Source organism: Lycium barbarum, chromosome 12, assembly GCF_019175385.1.
Source record: "Lycium barbarum isolate Lr01 chromosome 12, ASM1917538v2, whole genome shotgun sequence".
In the NCBI taxonomy this organism is placed as follows: Eukaryota; Viridiplantae; Streptophyta; class Magnoliopsida; order Solanales; family Solanaceae; genus Lycium; species Lycium barbarum.
The window spans coordinates 80,394,699-80,418,412 of NC_083348.1; the positions used below are offsets into that span (position 1 = coordinate 80,394,699).

The window sequence follows — 23,714 nt, forward strand, 5'->3', positions numbered from 1 at the left end:
CTTCTCCTTAGGCCACACAACCCTCTCTACGTAGAGGACAAGATGATAGAATGTCATTTAAGATGCTTATCTTGTGTCCACCTTTGATGTGCTGGTTTGTAGGTGCGAAATCATAATGATTTAAGGTGTTAAAAAGGGTGAGTAAATCAAAAATCACGGAAATTGTCTTTAAAGACGTATAATCTCTTGGATTCAAGGCAAAGAGACAAAATATATATAAACAATACCAATAAGCTGAATTAAATTTTAATCTAGCACGTTTACTTTAGGTCTAATATTTGAAGGAGACTTTAATTATGTAAGAGATTTATTTGTTAGTAGAAGCGAAATCTATGTCTTTTCTTTCTAGTTTTAGTTTCTATGATTTTAAATTGATTTGAGTTCAAATAAGAAAAAATAGAACATTGCGATTGAAACGTAGTTATTATTGTAAGTGATCAATTTGACCTTTACAAGGTTCTTTTCCATTTTCATAAGGAAAAGAGAAAAAAGAAAAAAGAAAAAAAGTGATTTCCCTTTTAAACAAGACGGCATGAATTTCCAATTTTCGGTGATACATCAAAGTCATAGGCTCTAGCAACAATCTTTCCAAACTGTACTTATACTTGGGGGGCAAAACCCAGTGGACAATGTGGTTGGAAGGTCTAACGTCCAAAATTTTGAATCTAGCGGCTGATTGCAAAAAGTTTTTTATTAGTGAGAACTAAGATGGTTTAGTTCTTTTATCTAATATCAATTGGTGGTATTGCTTATTCATACATCTCAATGCTTAGAGATATACGCAGCCTGTGGTCTATCCCAAAGTATTGGTGGCATTACTTATTGAATTCGGCAAAATCTATTTATGAGCTCAAAGGTATAGGCAGCTTATTGACTAACAATGCTATCCTAAAGTATTGTTCTGTGTGCTTTTATCAAGGTCACTTGTGGAGGAAATGAAAAATGTTGTCAGCATTTGCTACGAACGGACGATAAAGGCTCTAAAAGGAAAAGAATATGCAAACACCTGAGACCTTATATATGTACGAAGCAAAATAATTGATTAGTCATACCTCTATATCTTTGTAAGTTCGAATCACACTTGGCAAGAATGCAGACAACATTTTGCAATCACATATTCTTGTCATATTAACAAGGGTACTGTATCTGAATCTAACAATGAAGGAGCTCGGTAAAATACTTAACCCACGGCCAACTCAATGTATGATCTCACATCTAAAGGAAAGTAGTATGCAAAAATTATGTCCGCAAGCCACAGCGTGAAACCAGATCCCGGTTAGGTGTTAAAACTGTTCATCATATCTCGTCTTTCCCTCATGCTGGCAGTTGAAGCTTGGCATTATTTTTCCAACTGCAAAACAAATTTATTAGTAGTTTGTTTACATCATCAAGGAGTGACTTCAGGAAGCTTTAAGGAATTGTTACCTGATGAAGTAATAATAAAAGAAATCTGCATAAAGGGCTGTCTGGACAAGACCAGAGACGCAAGCTACAAAAAGAACAGAAAAGTTCAACTTCAAAGAACCATTGCGAATAATTGCAAACAAACAGTACTGGTTGTACTTCCAAAATCTTACATATCCATCTAGTGAAATGTGGCTCTGTCAGATAGCGGTAAATCCAGTTTAAGATGTAAAATGCACGGTAGGCTCTGTAATAGCATAAAACCAGCATGTCAGTTAGTCAGTAACAATACCCAATCAATCTCAACTATTTCAGATCAAATTGTAAATATCATCGCGCGCCATTATTCAAATAGAAAGGAACACATGCCACATGTACATAATTTGAGAACTTTTTAATTGTTCATTTCCTTCAGCTCCAAGCACTATACTATGTAAGGAGCATTATACTATGTAAGACGAGAGAAAGTCAACCATTTTCCCTTGTTTTGCAGTGACAATGCTAGTCAAGTGCTATCACAAATTATAGTTCCCTGGCTCAAGAAAACATTTAAATGAAAGACCCCATCATTTCTGTAGCTTTATGCTGTACTCACTTCCGTTCTGAAATAGTAGCATTCTATTTTACAAGTGTAACAGAGACATAACTCACATAATTTAGTACAACAACATACCCCATGTAGTCCCACAAGTGGGGTCTGGGCATTCCTCATTGACGCCGGCGTCGCATGAGCCCGACCGGCCCGAAAGGGCACGGCCGGGTCCAAGACGAGCACGACCGTCATAAATCACATAATTTAGTGAATCTGAATATATTTTCATTGCAATTAAGGTATAGATAAGATTTTGTTTAAGGTCATAGCACGGCACTCAACCAAGAAAAGGAACCATTTAACGTGTTCGCCTTATTATGGAGATGCTCATGGCAAGCAATCACAAGAGAGGGAACATTAGCGCAAAACAACCATATAAAGCTTAGACCACATTTAAAACAAAACAAAATGTCAATGCTTGATCAGATTCATGTCATTGGGAGCACACAACAATAATGGCATCAAAGATAAAACATGCTGCCCCAAAAATAAAGGAATGTCCTCTAGCAATAACACTTGTGTTCGTTCTCTAGGTACATCCTCAAATGACATTGTTTTGACTACCAAAGGAGGCTCAAGATTTTAAGAGCCAACGAACTAAGTACATTTAAAGTGCTTCAATCTAATGCCTGATAATACTTTGGAAATTTCCACAATCTTTGTAAGAAATCAAGTTATGACTAATTGACTGCCCAAGATCCTTGAAAACTGAATAATGTTATTCAAAACTCAATACATATGGCATACTTATCCATCTAGAAAATTGGCAGCAGTCACTCCAAAAATTAGTCACATAATGGAAGGACAGATATAGATAAGAAGCAATAAAATTCACTGAATCAATACAGATAAATGTCAGAGAGGAACCATAATCGCCTTCTGTTCTGAGTTCCCCTCATAAACCAAAGCACAAATAACCAAACTGGAGTATGGTACTAGAGACTAGGAACTCCTGGTGGACTTATGCTCATATTATGTAATACTGTCGCTTTTGAAGAGTGAAGACAAATGGGTCAACTGGACAAGAGATTTCACTCTTCAGAGGGTTGTGACAGGTACAGCCTCTGCCACCTTTTCTCTTCAAGGTTGGATAAGAGGTTCAAACAGGGCGCAAAAGGAATGATACAGTCACTATCTCGAAGTTCCTCTACATTGACTCAAATTTTCGTCTGAACAGAGGATAGAAGGCTAAGATATCTGTGAACACGAGTTATACTATTGATTTTGTGGCATTTCTGGACTTCATAAACCTGGCAAAGAGTCATCTATTCCTGATCCTTGGAAGGATATTGGAATACAGAGATGGAGCTTTGCCAGCAGCATGCATGAGACTTCCCTTTTAGGAGCAAGCTACAAAAATGCCTCAAAGTAGCAGGATGTTAGTCAGAAGTTTGGGGAACAATTAGTCACTTGAAAGAAATATTACCAATCTATGAGTTGTGGGCTGGCCCTCATAAACCATGTACTTGAGGGTATCCTAGTCTATGCAATGTTCCCATACCTCATAGCCCATTCCATCAAGAGTGGAGAGGAAGTTGGATAGAAATAGGAGAGACTTCCAAGGTAACTCTGGAAAGAAAAAATTCCACTTGTGAAATAGACAGCAGTGACTATTGTAAGGCAAAGAAGGGAAGTGCTTTAGCTGTAGAAAACCTTAGGCTGCATAGTGCAAGCCCCTATTATTAACACGGTTGTGCTGAAAGTCTTGACGAATGCCATTTAAGGAAAATTATGCTTGTTATGCAATGGAAACTTTTACGATCTTCTGGGAGGAATTCAAAGTCAGAATGTTAAGGTCGATGATGGTGAAAATATAAGATGATGGCAAGATGCTTGGAGGTGTGGATATTTGTGAGCTGATTCACTATCAACACATGGATTTGCAATATGAAAATGTATAAGAAATTTATGGGATGATTCTCTGCCAGGGTGAACCTTAAGATAGGTGATAGTGAAAAGATAAGAAGGCAGCAAGATGCTTGGCTTGACTCATTCACTGTAGTAGGTAATCCCGTTTCTATAGACCTTTTGCACATTTTGTTGAAGCCACGAAAGCTCAATGCAAAAAAAACACAGAAAAGCTTAGATTCAAGAAGAATTGCCAGCACAATAGGTTCTGGAAGAATTGCATTGGCGTGCGAGGTCCCTAGATGAGCTTGGCTCTATTGAGAAGCTAGAGAAGGAGGAGCTAACTTCAGAATCTAATTCGCTGCTTTGAAGCACAGAACACTTTTCAGTCAAGTAAATTGTCAAAGCAGAACAACAGTGACTCACTAGGGCGAGAAAAATGCTTAATAAAAGCAAAAGCACCCCCCAAAAATGGCATGTTTTGTCATATAGCTATGTATAAAGCCAACCTAACCAGGATAACCAGCAGAGTATCATCACCTGCAATAATGTTAGACGTGAAAAGGATTCTCAAGACCCAAGACATCTTCTTTTGCATTGTGCTGTAATATGGAAGACCTGAAGTATGTTCCTAAATCTACTTAAAGCTCAATGGTTAAAGCACGCTACTGAAGAACGCTTTCATAAGCTGGAGAAGACAGAAACTACAAAGACAGATTAATACTGATGGAATGCAGGACCATGTGTCGTTTGGGTTTATGGAAAGAGAGGACCAAATGCTCTGAAGAAAGAATAAATGTAACACAGTTTCAAGTTCAAATGTTTACAATCATTTGTAAATGATTTTTTTTGTATATGATATAGATTCGTGGATGAACTTCGTCAACTTCTTGCACAGTTAAAACTGAGGCAAGTCTTTTCTAGCTTTACGTAAAATACCCGCACTCTATTGGCGCTATTTCGCGAGCAAATTTGCATTATTTATGAAAAAAGACAAATGGTCAAATTTCAGCTAAGAGTGAGAGTAGAACTCAGATAAAAAAGATAGATATGGACAGATCACCACAAAATTGCTCCAATTTTCAACATATGATGAAAACGAATGTCCTTTTAGGAAGTGGCCACATTTACGGTAGAGGAAGCATACCCAAGGAAGAACACGTATTGTCCAGTCAGATTATCAACGTTTCCACTTCTTTGCAAGAGCACCAACTGGGGAAGAATGGCAACTGCCTCCAGGTATATTGAGAAAGCCCAAAACACCTGGAACAACATTATATGTAGCATCAACAGTGTAAACAGGAGTGAAAAAATATAAATTCGAGAATACTAGCCCAGAAATGGAAACAGAATACAAGTAACACAATTTCTGCCACAGGATCTTTGCAGAAATTCTAATCAATCACTCAGAGAATTGAATGACAGCTTATTAGTAGAGCACCTCGCAACCAAATGTAAGGTTCAATCGTCACCAGCACTCCTGTCCGCTTCCCTCCCCTTTCCCACAAAATTAAAAGAAAATCTCAATCATTAACTATATAAGCGTGACGGGTCTGAGTATAAGGATACCGTGAGTACTGAAAAATCTCATTTATCTGTTGTCTCTTAATGTACTGGGGTAATTGATGAACCTCGTATTGTTAACACAGTCAGGACAGACAATCTGGAGATGACCAACAGGGAAGGGGAACCAAGAATGAAAATATAGGATGATATTGCAAATGATATATCCAAGATGTCTTTACTCATGCAAATTGTCATGAAGCATACTATGACCAACACCAAGTTGTAAAAGACCTGCACAAAAAAACAAGCCCATACACATGGAGAGTTTCCATGAGGTTATAGAGGATGGGAACAATTGGCCAGTTGTAAAAATTCGAGGGGTTCAGCTGACTTTTAATAGGGGAAAGTAGCTTGAGTCAAATATAAAATAGACAAGATCAAACTTCAGTCACAACTTTGTTGGTCCTCGGTCCGGTTAAATCAAGATAACAACATTTCAATACAAATGGCGCCAATGCAAATGCCTTACAGATGTTCTTCTCGAAGGTAGGGCCTACTGATTCAGATGTTAACAGCTGATTAGTTAGAGAAGGGCTCAATTCACATGACTATAAACATATCCTCTTAATATATGTTTGGGCCGCTGATTCTATATTGACAATGCAAAAGGGTTTATACCTTCTATGGAAACTCCGCCAGTGTAAAATAGTTCATAGCTTTAACAGAGGTCATCAAAATAAGGGTCACCTCAAGAAGGTTTGTACAAAGAATCTTTCAACAGTTGCTATAACCATGTACATGCAGCTTAGCATGTGAGCAATAAGCAAACAAACATTCTACGGTGTTCATTCACTAGTGATGGACTGACTTTGTGAACATGCTCATATCGTTGGTTCCAAGTTCGAATAATAGAGGAAAGTTGCATAGGCAGAGAGCCAGCATAAAGCTAGTCAGTTTACAGTGGATTTTCATAATGCAGAATATATTGTTGAATGCCCACGTAGGCACGCATTAGATCACAGCCGGGCGTTTGAGATGAGATCAAATGGAGCGACATGGCGAATGATGATTCATTTAGCCGACCGAAACTAGCTTAGGATAAGGCATAGTTGCTGTATTCAAGTTGACTATTGATGGACTCAAAGCAACACAACATTTCTAGAATGAAATTCACTAATTTATAGTCGCCAGCCCATTGAAATTCTGAAAATATGGTTGTTGCAAGCACCAACAGGATGCCGTGCTTGCCAAGATCAACTTCACATAAGTTACCATCTAACATTACAAAATTAAGTGACAATAAGCATGATTATTAATGCTAGGATAATCCACATAAAATATTCAGAACATTTAGAAATAACTAACCTCTTGAAGGGTAAACTTCTCATGAATAACAAGTGCCAAAACAGAGCACCCTCCCACAAGAATCCAATAACGGAAAGTGTCTAGCTCACGATCATATGAGCGCCTGACAACCCGATGGTACCTCATACACCAGACAATTGCCAAAGAGCTTCCAATAAAAACCAGTTTCATCACAGTGTTGTAAAGAGAGATGAAGTCAGTGAACAAATCCAGATACCGAGCCAAAAAAACAATAGCGTATAACTCCTGCGTCTTCAATGATATTCCTGAATACAGCAAAGACTCTCAGTGCCAACAATTTTCCAGCTACACGTCAGCCAGGTTGCAGCATTAGTATACTTTAAGCTACTGGATAATGCAACCAGTCCCTTCAATGGTTAAACTGGAAATATAATGTACAGGAAGATCCATACACACCGATGAAGGTACAACAACAGGTCATCTTCCATTCTTTTTCCGGTTCTTTTTGTTAATTTTTAGGGGGAGGGGAATACATAGACAACGATATTCTATACCATCTAGTATTCTGTTAAATTACCTGTCACATCCGTAATAATACCAAGGTGTTAATGACTATCTTTATTTGTAGTCTAAGTCCTAACATACCATACTTCATCTGGTTTGTCAATTTATTTTATTGACAACATCCTGTAGAAACGAACAACAACAACAACATACCCACTGAAATCCCACAATGTGGGGTCTAGGGAGGGTAAAGTGTACGCAGACCTTACCCCTATCTCGGAAGATAGGGAGGCTGTTTCCGGAAGACCCTCGGCTCAAGAGAAAACACGATAAGAAAAGACCAGATAAGCACAAGCAGTTCAAAGCAAAATGAAAATGAAATGAAAGAAAGCCAAAAAGTCATGATAGAGCAGTCTGAGAAAAGGAAGCAGTAGCTACCACAGATAAACAAGATAATCGAAGTACAAAAAACAACATATAGTAGCAAGAATCAAAGGACAATAGACTATATATCAAAACTGCGACTACCTACTAGCCTTCTACCGTAATCTGAGTCCTCCATAACCTTCTACCGTAATCTGAGTCCTCCATAACCTTCTATCTAAGGTCATTTCCTCGGTAGGCTGGAACTGCGCCATGTCCTGTCGAAGCACCTCTCCCCAATACTTCTTCGGCCTACCTCTACCTCCTCTGAAACCACCCATAGCTAACCTCTCACACCTTCGCACTGGAGCATCTGTGTCTCTCCTCCTCACATGTCCAAACAATCTCAGTCTCGCTTCCCGCATCTTGTCTTCCACTGATGCCACTCCCACCTTATCTCGGATATCTTCATTCCTAAACCTATCTCGCCTGGTGTGCCCACACATCCATCGCAACATTCTCATTTCCGCAACTCTCATCTTTTGGACGTGAGAACGAACATGTTAACATATGTCCCGTCCTGTTTACAAATTACTCATAATGCCACTGATTTCACTAAATGTCCTACACGAATCCAAATATCTACTTTATATGTGGCACAAACGTAACCTACTTAAAAGCTCTCCAAGGCTAGATATGAAGCAGACATAGTCACCAAGCATCAAAGAAGTTTCAAAACGTTATGTTCACAGATTCTGCGAGGTGAAATAAAAAAGAATGCTCACTCCTTGCAATCTCTCAGTAGGTCTAATAACGTTCAAGTCTAATAAAAAAGAATGCTCACTCGTTAATGTAATGTCACTACTTCCTTACAAATAAGGTATCCTGTGCATTGCCCAAAATTCACTAGCTAGCACATAAATGGAATAACATAGTGTCCTATTTAACTATATCAATATCCACATAACAATATCTTTTATTCATATTAATTTATCAAATGAACATTATTTTTTCACTAATGAACAGTATCCATTTCTGAATGCGTATAAAATCAGAAATATAGCTCGCAATTTGAACCCAATATATATTCAATTTAAGAGTCAATTAGATATGTATAAAGTAAAACTAGTCATTGAGGTTTCAACACGAATTAGGTCAATTGAAAACAGAAGCGTAAGAGGTTTCTCTGTTTCACCTTCTTATGCAAAACTATTACTACATAAACACTCAGATCCTATGTTTGCACGCCAATCACACACACACAGAGACTGATTGAGGAAGTGAGAATGAAAATGCAAATTGAGACCTGAGCATGACTTGGTAGCATAGATTTTGAGGAGAAGAACTAAGACACTCATCAAATGTGTCATATCCCCTGCCAGTCTGAAGATATTCATGATTGATTCGTGCCCTAGATTCTTCTACAAGTCACTCAATTTCTCAAGAGATTTGATGAAGATTTGGGGCTTGTTTGGGGTTTGGATTGCAAGTTCAGAATAATGCAGAAATGAAATGGAACACAGGAAATAATTTTTGTATTTGTAAGAAGCGACTTGAGATACACGTGTCACTTCCAAACGTCCACCAGGCATGTCTGTAGAAAATGACAGTCGGGAGCCGTTGGCAGCGGATTAGAGTTATGCATAATTAGTTACGAACAAATTTATGTATTATTTTATGTATTAGTTATTTTATCTTTTGCAGTTTATAAAATAATGTATAGATTTTCTCATAAGGTATATATATTAGCTATGCAAGTTTCTAAATAGCAAACCAAACACTGTACTAACTTTATACATAAATAACTAACTTTCTAACTATTTATTAAACAAATTATTACTTATACAAGATTTTAATACATGAATAACTTACTCCTAACCGGCTATCATACGAGCCCTTTAAGTATAAATTTTTATTTTTTGAACTTTGAGAATAAAATGCTTTTTACGACGGCGTTTTATGTATTTTCTATAACTGGATTATTGAGCTATGAATGCTGAAGTCCTAAATGCAAAAAATACTTACAATTAGTTCCAAAATGAAAATAAATGAATTGTATGACTAATTCCTTTTCCTTTTCAATAATTTCAAATATTAAGTTGAATTATTTTCCAAATTTAAGGAAAAAATGTCAAGAATTGTTTTGGCATAATTAAACTATATGTAAGTTAATGTACTTATTAAAGAACTTTAAAGCATCAATAGTGTTAAGTTAAAATAAATGTCGTAGTTAATAATTTAAGTTATGGCATAAGTTTTTTTACATTATCAGTCTTATAACTTATGAGTAACGTACCATAATAACACGTGTCAAACAGTAACCAGAGTCTAACTACACCAAAGGTCCAAAGAGAGAAAGTCGTGAGAAGAATTAGCAACCTCAAAGACCTCAATGTTGCGATGACTATAAGATAATATAATTTAAATCTAAAGGTTAAAACGAAAAAATAATATGGAACATTATGAGATAAAAGGGTACTTATCAAAGTGAAATATAACCTCTTTAGAATGATGTTTAGAGCGACATTGTTACATGTGAGTCAACAATGGGACTCCAAGATCCAATATATTCATAAGGTGAGTGTGGTATGAATGTAAATCATAATTGAACTAATAGACATAAAAATTAAGTAGGCGTTTGGCCATGAAAATCAAATATTTTCATTTTTTTTTTTTTTTTTTTTTGAATTTTGAAGTTGGAGTTGTGTTTGGTTATAGTTTTTGCAAAGAATATTTAGTTGTTTAAATGTAGCGAAAGCAGAAAAAGTAAAAACAAGGTATTTTCGTGGACAAACGCTGATTCCAATAAAGTGAGGGATAAAGAAAATTTCTCATGGCCAAACGAGTCCTAAATAATATTAAAAATTATGACATTCCATATAAAATGTGTTACACCTCGGAAATTTTCCGTTGGTACGCAAGTGAACGAATATCGGAAAGGGATTACGAGCAACGAGCTAGCCAGGACTTAGTGATGTCTTGGAGAAGAGTTATAACGTCCCTTAGATTGGTATTGAAGTGTTGAACAAGTGTTAAGAAGGTTCCGCAAGGATCGGAGATCAAACGAAGTGATGAGAATAAGTTCAGTGAACTGATGAGTTTTACGGCTCATTATACGGACCGTATAATGGACCGTAAAACCATCACAGTAGAGGTTGGTTGCTGGTGGAATTTTACGGTCAGTTATACGGACCGTATAAATTTATACGGACCGTATAACGAACCGTCAAATGGTCACAGTGAAGGGGTGCAGGCAGACCCATTTCACAGTCTATTATACGGACCGTATAATGGACCTTATAGTGGAACCCGACAGATCAGTGGAATGTTATTAAATAAAGGACCAAGTTCATGAAATCATTTCAACATTTCCTCCCTCTCTCTAAAACATCTCTCTACATTTATTATACAAGTTTTCAAGGATTATAAGTCATCAACAACATTAAATAAGTGAATCAAGAGTAAGAACCCATCAAGGATCATCTAAAGTCAAGAAATCCAAATGGAGAAAAACTAGGGTTTTGCTCAAAGTGGAATATTATCAACTAAGGCTTGTTCCTACAACATCTAAGGTAAGATTCATGATATTTATATGTTGTTTAAGGTATTTGAGAGTTAAAATGCTTGGTCATTAGAAGAGAATAGCAAAATGGGTTATGAATGATGAATAGTGACGTTTTTGAGACATAGTTTGAATTGAATCATGATTGTTGTTGTGTTGTGATATGAATGTGTTATAAATGACATTAAGATCATGAAATAGACATTGTATATGAATGGATGAAGTTGGGTGTTGTGACCATAAATAGGGATAAATGGAAGTGAATCAAGAATGTGGATGATGTAGATGACTAAAGGCTATTATTATGATGTTGTGAATGTATTGTTGACATTTGGAAGTTGAATTACGATATGGAGGAATGTCGTATAAATAAAGGAAATGTTGTCCGATTTTCTCTAGTTTTATCCATGTGTGCAAATTGTCAATTCTAATGATGGTACGACTTTAATAAAGGTAGAAACGTGAGCATCGGAGGAGTACGTGCAAGTGTAGAATAGTTCGACGAAAAGGTATGTAAGGATAACCCTTCTTTCATAAGGCATGGTTCTTTGACCAAACTCTTAAATCCTCTATATGAGTATGTTGTCTCCAAATGATTGACATCCCGAGCTCATAAGCTCGCAATCCTTGATATGTACTACGATTGTACTATGCACCCCATATGACGAGTAAGCCTAAGATAAAGATGTAGCGATAACAATGATAATAATAATGATGCTAAAGGTGCCTACGGGCTATTATACTTACATGTGCCTATGAAGGGCTATAATGACACCCCGAGCTTATAACGCCGGGTAGGATATATGTATATGAATATGTATAAAGTATGTATATGATTACGAAACGCACGCACACCTCTGCAGATGGTACGGATAACCCTGAAGCCTTGGTAGGGCCAGGTATGAGTAACCTTGAGCCTTGGTTGGCCAAGTATGTATGAAACACCGATCCCATGAGGTTGGGTATGTTATGTAAATGCTATGTATGACTATGTATATAATATGAATATGAATGTGATAAGACTATGTATAAGAATACGAATAAGGGCATGTACATGAACATGAGCACAAGTGTGGTACGAGTACTATTATGGAATACGGATGATGACGTAGGTGTACAAATACGTATGAAAAATGGAAAGTCTTACGAAAGGCAGGTAAGTGCTATGACGATGATATTGTTGTCTCCCCCCTCCTATGCTATTTCATATGTTGTTCATGATGCTTATTTATCGATGTTGCTCATGCTTTACATACTCAGTACATTCTTCGTACTGACGTCCTTTTGTTTGTGGACGCTGCGTCATGCCCGCAGGTGCACAGGGAGACAGACTTGATCCATAGCTGCCTATTCGGAGATTACATAGCAGAGCTCCATTTCTTCCTGAGTCATAGCTTTTGGGTACTTATTCTTTTGTGTATATAATTATGGGCATAACGGGGTCCTGTCCCGCTTATGTGATACGTTATACTCTCCTTAGAGGCTCGTAGTCATGTGTATATGGTTAGACATGTCCGGCCTTGTCGGCCTATGTTTTGTATATCATTTTGTCGGCCGCGTTGGCCCACGTACATTGATGTGGCATAGATGCCTATGGTGATATAAATGTACCGTTGTCCAAATTGGGACTAGTTGACGAATGAATGGAAATGTATGTATAATTATGTGGCTCACCTAGATGTAAGTATAAGAGTAAGCTAAGAGGGTGCTCGGGTGGGTTATCACCGGGTGCTCATCGCGGCCCCGAGTCGGGTCGTGACAAAATGCAACTAGCACAACATAGAGAGAAAAATAAGAGAATAACGCTTAAGATGATTTGATTATGTCCTATGTAGATCTCCAAATGACCAATTCATGGCTCTTTGTGATTTTTTTTGTCCATTTCAAATTAATCCATTTAAGTAATATCCATATAGACGGATATTACTTAAATGGCGCAACCAAAATAGGATATATGTGCACTTCTATCCTAATTTGTCTTAGAATGTATGTTATTGTGTATTTAGATTAAATGGCTCCGATGTCCTACTTTGTCTTAGAAGGTATGTTATTGTGTATTTAGATTAAATGGCTCCAATGATTTTGCACATATCAAAATGATTTCAATCAATACAAAGGTCATGATTTGAATGGCCCCAGGACCCTAAAGTGTGCTCTGATCAAATATGAATTATGTTAATGTAGACTATATAATAGAGCATGACTTAGCCCATCTAACTCAAATCATTAATTTGTTAGTCTCATGGTATAGTTATTTAATTACCAAATCAAACAATACATACTTTATTTTCTTCGTATACTAAGCTATCTTTTGTTTTTAGAAGTCAATTTTCTATTAATTTATTTTTATACAAATACAATTTCATTTCAAGATAATTCCAATATACAACAACACACCAAATGTAATCCCACAGGTAAGGTTTGGGGAGAGTAAGATGTACGTAAACCTTACCTCTACCTTTATAGATGACATGAACTTAGGGTGAAATTGATCTATAATTTTTAAAACTTTAAAAAGAAAACATTAATACTTAATTTTTTGCTCGGATGCATATAACAATTATAATGCAATGTGAATATGAGACACCAACTCGACCTTAACACAAATTTCCCCTTATATGAAGAGGAAGAAAAAAGATTACTAGTAAAAATCGAACTCACATCTTGAAGTGTTTAATCGAAAAACTGAATCAAACTGACATATTTTTGGTTTGTTTTTGTAATGAACAAAAAAATCAATCTAAACTAACATAACATATGAATAAGTTTAATTTCATATAAATTTTATAATTTATTTATTTTTCTTTAAGAATTATTCTAAACATATTTGTAATCCTTATTTGAGATACACTATATAATTACTTTACCTTTATGCAAGGATTTATAACCAAACAAAATATACGTGACCCATTTAACACCATAAATTTAAAAGTCTTCTATATTTTCTTAAACTCCGTATGCAGTCAAATGGATTCAAATAAATTGAAACGAAAGGGAGTATTATAACTATTGTAGATGATCTTTTTCTTTATCTAGATGCCCGTCACAACGCTTTATGTCACTTTCATTCACAAATCAAAATGTAGTAAATTCATATGTATATATTTTTTTTAATTTTCAGATATTATTTTATCAATAATTCTTAAAAACAAAAAAAAGCCATCTGTTTTGACTAGTTCCATTTCCTTCTCATTTTTTCCAATATATTGGCCACCCACTATTACAATTTAATTTACAATCGAAAGAGTGACCACTGAAGCCACATGGCAGAATACCATTTGCTAAGCTTCGTGGCTCCCTTAGAACAGCAATGCCACGTTTTCATCACCAACTGCATTTTCCATTTGTAAGAAAGTAAAGATTATTTATTTCTTGTTTTTGTTAAATAAATATCCATCCCACTTGGCGTCACGCTTTCTCCATATCTGTTAACTGGTGACGCGCCCGATCCGCCCTTTCTCTCTGATGGTCAAAACCCTACAAATAGAACCATAACGGAGAAATCGAGTCCACGCACATCTCCATATCGTTGTAAGTCTCTCCCATCTCTTCTGCATGTAACCTTTTCAATAATAATTGAGGTTTAGATTATTGATTTTGTTTTGTGTATGGAGAAAATGAGATCACAGATCTATCTATATTTTATGGAGTTGAGATCTGAATCGTGTACATCTTATGAGTTCTATTTAGCTGTAGATCTGTTATTTGTCTGTCTTGATGATATGTCTACCTATATTTATCTCTCTCTCCATGTGTGTCTACGTATAATTTTGATCTGTAATGTAATTGGTAAAAGGATCTAGATCTAGAAACTAGCTTTGTATATCGTCGTTACGGTTACATGATATCTAGATGAAGATATGGCTTGATGGCCAGGATGTGTAAATGGATTTATTATTTATGTGATGTGATGATCTCTGATCGACCATGCAAAAATATTTGAAATGGTACACGAGCATCACTATTGATTTTTTTTTTTGGTGTCTTGTTGCAAGCATTGAAGAAAAATTGCATGAATGGTTCTTTGATTTGCATTTCCAAATTTGGTTTTCCTAATGAGCAATCACATAAGAAAATAAAATTTAATATAAGTATGGATTTTTTATTTAAAAAAATCTTTTCTCAATTTTAATTATGTCAACAATGAGTATATGTAAACCCCTAAGAGAAATTGTCAGACCGATATATGTTATTCATATATTTAGTGGTTTAATTTATCCTATTATTAACGGGAATCTGTTGACTGACTGATTGATATCTGTGATTTCCATGTTTTAGTCCTCTGGAGGGTGGGGGTGGAGAAGAAGAAACAATCTCGTTTTGTTTCCAGTTATATGCTTAGGGATATTCCTGTTTAGGGTGCCAAGCATTATTCTATGTGCTCTCAGTTAGGAAATTAACGGTTTGATCTATATGCTTCTCTGAATCTGAATGAACGATAACATATTTCATTGATTGGGATTTTGATCTAAAATCTATCTTCAGATGTTAATACTGGTATTTATCATCTGAAATTAATTTTTTTTGCTAGCTATGCGCATTAAAATTACACACGATCATGAGTGAATACCACAATTAGAAGTGTTTAAATAGTTAAAAGATCTTTGCACTTTTGCTGGTATATTTGAGGCTCTATATCTTCCATTTGTCTAATAGTTCTTGTCTCTGGTTTTTCGTGGTTTGAGCAGAGATAGTTCTATTTATAGTGAACAATGGGAGGAGGATTCAGAGTGCTGCACCTTGTGAAACCATTTCTTTCATTCCTACCAGAAGTTCAGAGTGCTGACAGGAAGGTTCAATTTAGAGAGAAGGTCACCTATACTGTAATAGCACTTGCTATTTTTCTGGTTTGCAGCCAGCTCCCTCTTTATGGCATACATTCTACAACTGGCGCGGATCCATTTTACTGGATGCGTGTCATTCTTGCCTCAAACCGTGGTACAGTCATGGAACTTGGAATTACTCCAATCGTGACTTCTGGAATGGTCATGCAATTGTTAGCTGGATCAAAAATCATTCAAGTGGACAACAATGTCCGCGAGGACAGAGCACTCCTGTAAGTTAATAATTTTATTAGCTTTTTTTATTTCTTTTATTTTGTTTCCTTACTTTTTTAACAACTATATGTATTCTGCATCAGTTTCATTTTGCTAGTTGGCTCTTGTTTTATTTCCATGTATGCATTGGCCAGCAGTAATAGTATAGTTTGGAACCTTCAGAAAAGGATATTATTTGTAATTTCTGAGGATGATATGATATGTAACTTTTATGCTGAAATCAGTTGGCAGAACCTAGATTAGTTGTGTTATTTGGATTTGCAAGACACATTTCATGTTTCAAATTCTCCCACCCTTGAACTTATAATGAACATTTCTGTCCTCATCTGTTGCTTGTATCTAGGCCTGCCTCACACTCTGCATCCACTCCCATCATCGATACCCCCATCTTTTGTTACTTGTCAATTACCTAACAAAATTTGTTCCTGCTATTAAGTATATTTTTATGATGTTTCTATTAGCTGTTCTTCTCAATGAAGCTGTCTGATGTGCTCTCTTGACAAATTTATCTCATGCAGTAATGGTGCTCAAAAGTTGTTGGGTATCCTGATTGCTGTCGGTGAGGCAGTTGCTTATGTCCTGTCAGGGATGTATGGCAGTGTGGCCCAACTGGGTGTTGGAAACGCTATCCTCATTATCCTTCAACTCTGCTTTGCCGCTATCATTGTCATGTGCTTAGATGAACTTCTTCAGAAAGGATATGGTCTTGGCTCTGGAATTTCCTTGTTCATAGCTACCAATATCTGGTAAGTTTCATACTGGCCATGAAAAAGCTTGTTTGGGTTCTGCAGTACAATATTGCAACTTATGATTCAACCTTATTATATTTTTCAGTGAAAGCATTATCTGGAAGGCGTTTAGTCCCACAACTATCAATACAGGGCGTGGTGCCGAATTTGAAGGTGCTATTATTGCTCTGTTCCATCTTAGTATTACTAGAGCAAATAAGATCAGCGCCCTTCGCGAGGCTTTCTACCGGCAAAGCCTCCCCAATGTGACAAATCTTCTTGCAACTGTGTTGATCTTCTTCATTGTTATCTACTTCCAAGGATTTCGTGTAGTTTTGCCAGTTAGATCTAAGAATGCTCGCGGACAGCAAGGTTCTTACCCAATCAAACTCTTTTACACCTCAAACATGCCTATTATTCTTCAGTCCGCACTTGTCTCCAACCTTTATTTCATCTCTCAGGTACCTAATTGTAAAGTTTTTTTGTTGAATTTACAACTCACTGTTACCTGTTCCAAGAGTGTAACAATTTATTTTTATTTTTTCCCTCTTCTCTGTTCTCTATGATCAGTTGCTCTACAGGAAGTACGGTGGAAATTTCATCGTGGATATGATAGGAACTTGGAAGGAATCTGAATATTCTGGACAATCTGTTCCTGTTGCTGGTCTTGCTTACCTTGTTACTGCGCCATCAAGGTACTGTTCCCCTTTTCTTCATCTAATCTATCTCTATTTGGTGTTAAAGTTCTTCATGAGTCTGGGTTTAGCCCCATATCTTGTACTTGTTCCTTCTTCAGCAAGTGTCACTGATTGCCAACATTTTTATGATTTCAGTTTGGCAGAAATGGTGTCACATCCATTCCATGCTCTTTTCTACATAGTGTTCATGTTGTCAGCCTGTGCCCTGTTCTCAAAGACTTGGATTGAAGTTTCTGGATCATCTGCCAGAGATGTTGCCAAGCAGCTTAAGGTAAATGATCTTGTAGCCTTTGCTTTTGTTGTGTAAACTTTCAGTCTCCCGTTCTATTTATTTGTTCCAAAGTGATTTGGCAGTAAAATTAATCGAGCAACATAGCAAATTGCTTCACAGGGGTTCTAACTTTTCCCCATGCTGTAGATTATGGGAAGAAATAACTGCTACAGATTATTACTGAATTATCAAGAACCGAGACCTGAGTTTTTCTTTCCATTGTGCTAACTGCCCATAAATACTAGTGAAATTTTGTAATGTCTAACTATGTGATGTCCCGCATTTCTGTATGCTGTATCATAGTAAAGCTTTGGTTACTTTTGCCTATGACTGAAATATGCAGGTTCTTGGATCTTGGTTGTATCACATAGGTTATGAGATAGCATCACGGTGGTCATTGTACCAATGATTAGGGTTTATGTATTTCCAGAAGCACTTGTTTCCCAGAAAATTGGAGTAACAGTTTTTTTAAGAACTACTGTTACTTATAAATTTTGATTTTTGTTGTCTCAAAATTAAACTGTCCAAAAAGGCTGATTTGCTCAGATAATTTTCCAACACAAACCAGTTCTTCCAAAACTCAACTCAAAACACACAGATTGCTTTCCAATAAAGCTATACCAAAACAAAACACAACCCTATTTTTAGGTCTCTCAAATATCATTGGAAATGCCGTCATTTTCTTTGGCATTAAAAAGTATGTTGTCTTCTCGATCTTTTATAGATGCATATGGCTCCCAAGAATTATCGGTATGACACTTTTAACGGTAATTGTTTTGCAGGAGCAACAAATGGTGATGCCTGGGCATCGTGATTCCAACCTGCAGAAGGAATTAAATCGTTACATACCTACTGCAGCTGCCTTCGGAGGAGTTTGCATTGGTGCGTTGACAGTTTTGGCAGACTTGATGGGAGCGATTGGATCAGGAACTGGAATTCTTCTAGCAGTTACAATCATTTACCAGTATTTTGAGACATTTGAGAAGGAGAAGACTGAACTAGGCATGTTTGGTTTGTAGGCTGTTTAGCGTTTATGCCCTCCTTCAATCCAAGAGAGCAATGTAGCAAACTTGTTGGCTTCTTACGGATAGATATTAAGGCCACAAGTTTTTCTGTTAAATTTTGTAAGTTCTTTTGTTTTTAACTGTGCCAATGAGCCTGAATGTTTACAAGACAAGACTAGGTTAATTTACTGAAATTCTCACAGAATGTTGCTTTACCTTCCCCTTACATCCTTGCATAATGTGATGGATGATACAAGCATCGAAGCACAAACAAGCTTTGGGCAACTTGTGTTTTGCTTTTCAGTTTGTGGACAAGTAATTCTGCCGTTTGATTATTCCTCCTGCACTCCTGAATGTGCTGGGCTAAGCAGAGGTATTTAGATGTGGTGCTCTAGTAGAGTTCAACATGAAGAACCTAAAAAGAAAAATAATTGGATCTTAACTGTTTGCAGGCTGGCGTACATAGCCTCGTTCTTGGACCTTTAGTTGCCGTGAAAGATTAGGGAAATTTATGATAAAACTAAAAATAAGAGAAAGAATAACGAAAAATGTGAATTTAGACGAACAGCTTATACATACACAGAGCGTATGATACACTTCAAGCTGGAACGTGGAGTTCGGTGTGAAACAGTGATACAAGATATAGCCATTTATCAATGAAATGGAACACCTAGCCTACTGTGAGTATAGTGGAGATGTGCTGAACCATTTTTTACAAAATTCACCATAGTTCAAAAGAACAATAATTTATCTTTCATGTGAAAGTAGATTACTAGCGAGGGATCTTTTTTGTGACAATAACACCATTATGGCCGTTGCTGCCTTGGGATAACAAATTTCCTTTGGGGTCTGATAGCTCTGCTTTTCAAGCCAGAAAAGTGTGGAAGACACTAGGTTAACTCAATGACAAACACCTTTTACATGGTAAAAATTTATCTGCACCAATATTTGTACCAAATTATTTCAACTTACCATGGAGTATTACATATTCCATGTAATATTTGGACATTTCCTTTTCAACCAAAAGCTACGGTCAGGGGGTAATTAGCTAGTTTTTGAGATTGATATTCATTTCTGGTTCTGGGTTCCTCCAAAGAGCCTACCTCCAATAAGTACCCTCAGCCTTGTAAAGCATTCTTTAAAACCCTTTATAATTGAAGGTCCAAAGTATTACAATCTTGTAGTAGGCGATAAATTAATTTCATGTTCACTGGTGTACCAAGTAGTGCCACTAGTATAGTAAATATTAATGTTTTAAGTACTTCATTGTATTGCCTGTCCTCAGTGGCGGAGCCAGGATTTTAGCCGAGGGGGTTCACAAAATAAAAAAGTAAACATACGAAGAAGCCTAAGGGGGTTCAACATCTACTATATATACATAAAAAATAATTTTAACTTTATAAAAACAGTGTTTTTTCCCCCGAGGGGGTTCGGATGAACACCATCGGCTCTATGTGGCTCCGCCACTGCCTGTCCTTATAATCAATGGTTGGATCACGATTCATGAATTAAGAAAGCAGGTAACGAGGACTTGTCATCCATTTGGTCATATTCTTACGAGATGCACGAACATAGCAACTTGAGACGCTATAGACACTAAAAGAAAGTATAGAAATAACAATAAAAAATTTAATATTTGGCAACAACTTAGTTTATTGTTGGCAAATGAACTTTTTTGTTGCCAAACAATTTAATTTTATTTTTTGCAACAATAATCAATCTATGACAACAAAAATAAAATTATTGCCAATTTTTTTTTCTTGTAGTGAGATATTAATATACCATTCTTGCCAAAAATAATGAGTTCATTTTATCAGGACTTACTCTGTATTTGCGTTAATAGTGAAGAAGTAACGGATCCCCATGAAATAATGAAGGTGTGCATAAGTTGACCAAGATGCCATTGTTATTTTTAAAAAAAGAAAGCACCATTCTTAGATAAAGACTCATCTTTTCTAGATGTATACTCCAAGTACCTCAAAATCTACGTGAAACAAAGTCTACGGTTATCTTCTATTAGTGATTAGTAGCTTTAACTTTGCGGCTTTTGAATAGATTGTCTTTTCTGAGGAATATTTGCTTTGAGCTATAGGCTGCTTAGCAACATTGGAACAAAGCTTTGTCTTTTATCTACTTTTGTTCTATTACTGTGATACTGTATACATATTAAATGAAAAATAGTTTCCTTTTCATCCATTTCTATCTCTGCTTTTTTTCCCCTTTCGTTTTTGAGGGGCAAACGGGCATTGTGAAGATGTGATGCGGGTTTAATTAAAATACTCAGTTGAATTATCAGTTCCACTATAATTTTGACCCGAGAATGGAGATATATGTAATTGGAAAATTGTTTCGATGGCTTTTCTTTTTGAAATACAATACAAAGCAAACCTGTATTTTAATGTGATCCTTCACCCATTGAGAAAAATGGTGTTTCATGCTATCAAAGATAACATGAATAAGGAAATTTGGAAAATTTCATCACATGTGAACAAGAAGGGTGCAGTATCTCCAGTTGGTCCCAACTACAATCAACATGTAACATCAGTGCAAGTAGCTGGTACAATAAATTAAATCTTTTTCAGAGCATATAAGCCTTATCAGAAATCTTTAATAATACCCCTTAGATATTCCGTATCTTTGATTAGACATTATGCTTTGCCAAAGGCTGAAACCAATGTACATGTAAAGCTGATCAGATACCACGAGTATGTTCGTATATATTGCATGTAGTCTTTTTAGCTCTCAATGGGATTATTTGAACCCTTTTTGCTTTGGTGCATGGTTTGTCCCTTTTGTATATCCAATGGTCACTCTGGAATAGCGATTGATAAAGGTATCCTCACTTTGGATGTGAATAAAGTTATGAGACACTATTATATTACTATTGAAGGAATTCAAAATATAAAGAAGTAAAAACGGGAAGAAAAAGTCACCTAAGGAATTCAACATCCATTATATACATACGTAAAAAAATAATTTTAATCTATATATCGTGTAATTTTCCAATGAAGGGGATTCAGATTAACCCCCTCGCTCCACCCCTATATGTGTTGTTGGGGAGTAGCACGTATCCGGTGGAATTAGTCGAGGTGTGCAGACTGGCCCGAACACCACGATTATAAAAACAAAATTTTAATTATTTATATATATACACACTCACTTTGGCTTTTTGGATTCTTATCCTCTGTCAACCCTAGTTTTTGCCCTAAAAGAAAATAAAGATAAAAATAAAGATAAACAGCCTTATTGGAGATTGACATGTACTTGCATTGCTGTAGTTCGATGAACTTTTTTGGTAGCATGCACTTTTAAGATGGAATATGGGACACATGAAAGCTTCAAGTACACGAATATGTCCTCCATCACCAAGCGAAAGAAGCACACTATGAATCACAATGAGACGGAAGCACTAAAAATAGTATAGATTGGGTAAATAAGAGGTTTTAAAAGGGAACGAAAGAAGAAGAATGACCATTCATGCTTCTTCATTCAGTTTTGTTCGTTTTTAATTTTTTTATCTATCACAGAGAGGGAAAGTGAAGGGGAAATAAAAGAGGGAAATGGGACAACATGAGAGATAGTAGCGGAATCAGAATTTTCGCTAAGGAAATTCAAAGAAGCCATGAGAATTTATCACATAATATATATTTACATAAAAAGAAAAATTAAGCCTACCTATATGCAATATAATTTTTTTGACAAAGGAGTGTCAATTGACTTCCTTTGAACACAAGTGATTCTGCCATAGATGTGAGTTATAAAGTAGAGATGTAATATTGTATGAAATACTTCTATCGATATAACTATAAATTATGATAGCAAACTTTCCTTTATTTGTTATCATGTCCTTATTCAGTCCTTAAGCAAATTCCTTCGCATTTTAGCCAATATAAACGAATTAACTCTACTCTGAAGTTAATACATGGTTCGAATATTGCATTATATAATCCTCACTATAGCTTGAGCCATGGACTTTTTAATATAATCCCTAAGGGGTCGTTTCTATCTAGGACAGCTGATAGATAAATGAAATCTAGCTATATATGGTGGCATTTGTATCACACATAATTTGGGAGATTATGGTTAAAGCTTGTTTTCTTTACATATTATTTCATCGGTGGAGAGATACTACAAAAGCAAGTTGAATTAATAATGATGTTTAGTAGGAGCTCAATTTAGCTCTTACTTCAAAGCAACATGCGAGAAAAGGCAAAAGGATTTTATTAAGTCTGGAGTGCTCAAACAAGTATGATAAACTCAAAGCCATGTCTTTCAAGGATATGTATAAACACCAACAAAGGCATAATCATTAATTTGCGCTATACGATATTTATGTTGTCCTCCGTTTTTTTATATATGGTTGAGGTAGTATTGTTTAGATAGTATCATCTTATTGTGGTCCCAATTAAACAGGGGAAACAAAAGAAGTAATCGTTAAAGTTGCTTTCAAAATTTTGTTTTAAACATTTATATTTCCACGTTTGTTAAGGTTAGGCCTATGTAGCTCTATAAATGCGTCCAAAGACTTGGAAAAAATTTGAGCATTGTTACTTTGGACTTTGGGTATGATAGGGATGCCACAATTTCTTGTGAGATTGACATCCGTTGAAATCTTAAATAGTATCTCTGTCATGTATGAAAAATAAATGGATTTGACATTTGATGATATTTTTGTTGAGATAAAGACATAAAAATCAGAAAGAATATATATAGAATTAGACTAGGCATTTTAGCGTTTAATTAACCCCTTTTATGTTATGGATTTCGTTATTAAAAAATGCTTAGCAGAAAAGAAAGAAAGGGTTATGATTATGAAGATATTGTATTTATAAGCGAGCGTTTGGTGTAAGA

At 36.0% G+C, this 23,714-nt stretch overlaps 2 protein-coding genes across 3 annotated transcripts; one reads left to right on the plus strand and one right to left on the minus strand.

Annotated features, from left to right (window-relative positions):
- Positions 1–1,021: 1,021 nt before the first annotated feature.
- LOC132621959 (ER lumen protein-retaining receptor A-like) lies at positions 1,022–9,096 on the minus strand. The gene is made up of 6 exons (XM_060336444.1): positions 8,850–9,096; positions 6,716–6,981; positions 4,992–5,107; positions 1,578–1,651; positions 1,426–1,489; positions 1,022–1,351 (listed from the first exon to the last, which is right to left on the minus strand). Exons 1-6 carry the CDS (start codon positions 8,938–8,940, stop codon positions 1,315–1,317), a joined length of 648 nt encoding a protein of 215 aa, XP_060192427.1. The 5' UTR covers positions 8,941–9,096; the 3' UTR covers positions 1,022–1,314.
- A 5,381-nt stretch (positions 9,097–14,477) lies between these two features.
- On the plus strand, positions 14,478–19,068 carry LOC132621224 (uncharacterized). 2 transcript variants are annotated; one of them, XM_060335402.1, is made up of 7 exons: positions 14,478–14,636; positions 15,794–16,161; positions 16,681–16,908; positions 16,997–17,351; positions 17,461–17,585; positions 17,724–17,859; positions 18,642–19,068. In XM_060335402.1, exons 2-7 carry the CDS (start codon positions 15,818–15,820, stop codon positions 18,876–18,878), a joined length of 1,425 nt encoding a protein of 474 aa, XP_060191385.1. In that variant the 5' UTR covers positions 14,478–14,636; positions 15,794–15,817; the 3' UTR covers positions 18,879–19,068. The 2 variants fall into 2 exon arrangements, with proteins under 2 accessions (XP_060191385.1, XP_060191384.1); XM_060335401.1 differs by having other exon boundaries at positions 17,461–17,859.
- Positions 19,069–23,714: the final 4,646 nt, after the last annotated feature.

Bases quoted from the DNA above. Each gene is read 5' to 3' on its own strand.
- LOC132621959 (XM_060336444.1), bottom strand. From the start codon at position 8,940: ATGAATATCTTCAGACTGGCAGGGGATATGACACATTTGATGAGTGTC. The intron at 5,108-6,715 runs GTTAGTTATTTC...ATGTTGTTCCAG, and splicing joins AGAAGTTTACCCTTCAAGAG to GTGTTTTGGGCTTTCTCAAT. The intron at 1,490-1,577 runs GTAAGATTTTGG...TTCTTTTTGTAG, and splicing joins ACATTTCACTAGATGGATAT to CTTGCGTCTCTGGTCTTGTC.
- LOC132621224 (XM_060335401.1), top strand. From the start codon at position 15,818: ATGGGAGGAGGATTCAGAGTGCTGCACCTTGTGAAACCATTTCTTTCA. The intron at 16,162-16,680 runs GTAAGTTAATAA...TATCTCATGCAG, and splicing joins CGCGAGGACAGAGCACTCCT to TAATGGTGCTCAAAAGTTGT. The intron at 16,909-16,996 runs GTAAGTTTCATA...TATATTTTTCAG, and splicing joins TTCATAGCTACCAATATCTG to TGAAAGCATTATCTGGAAGG.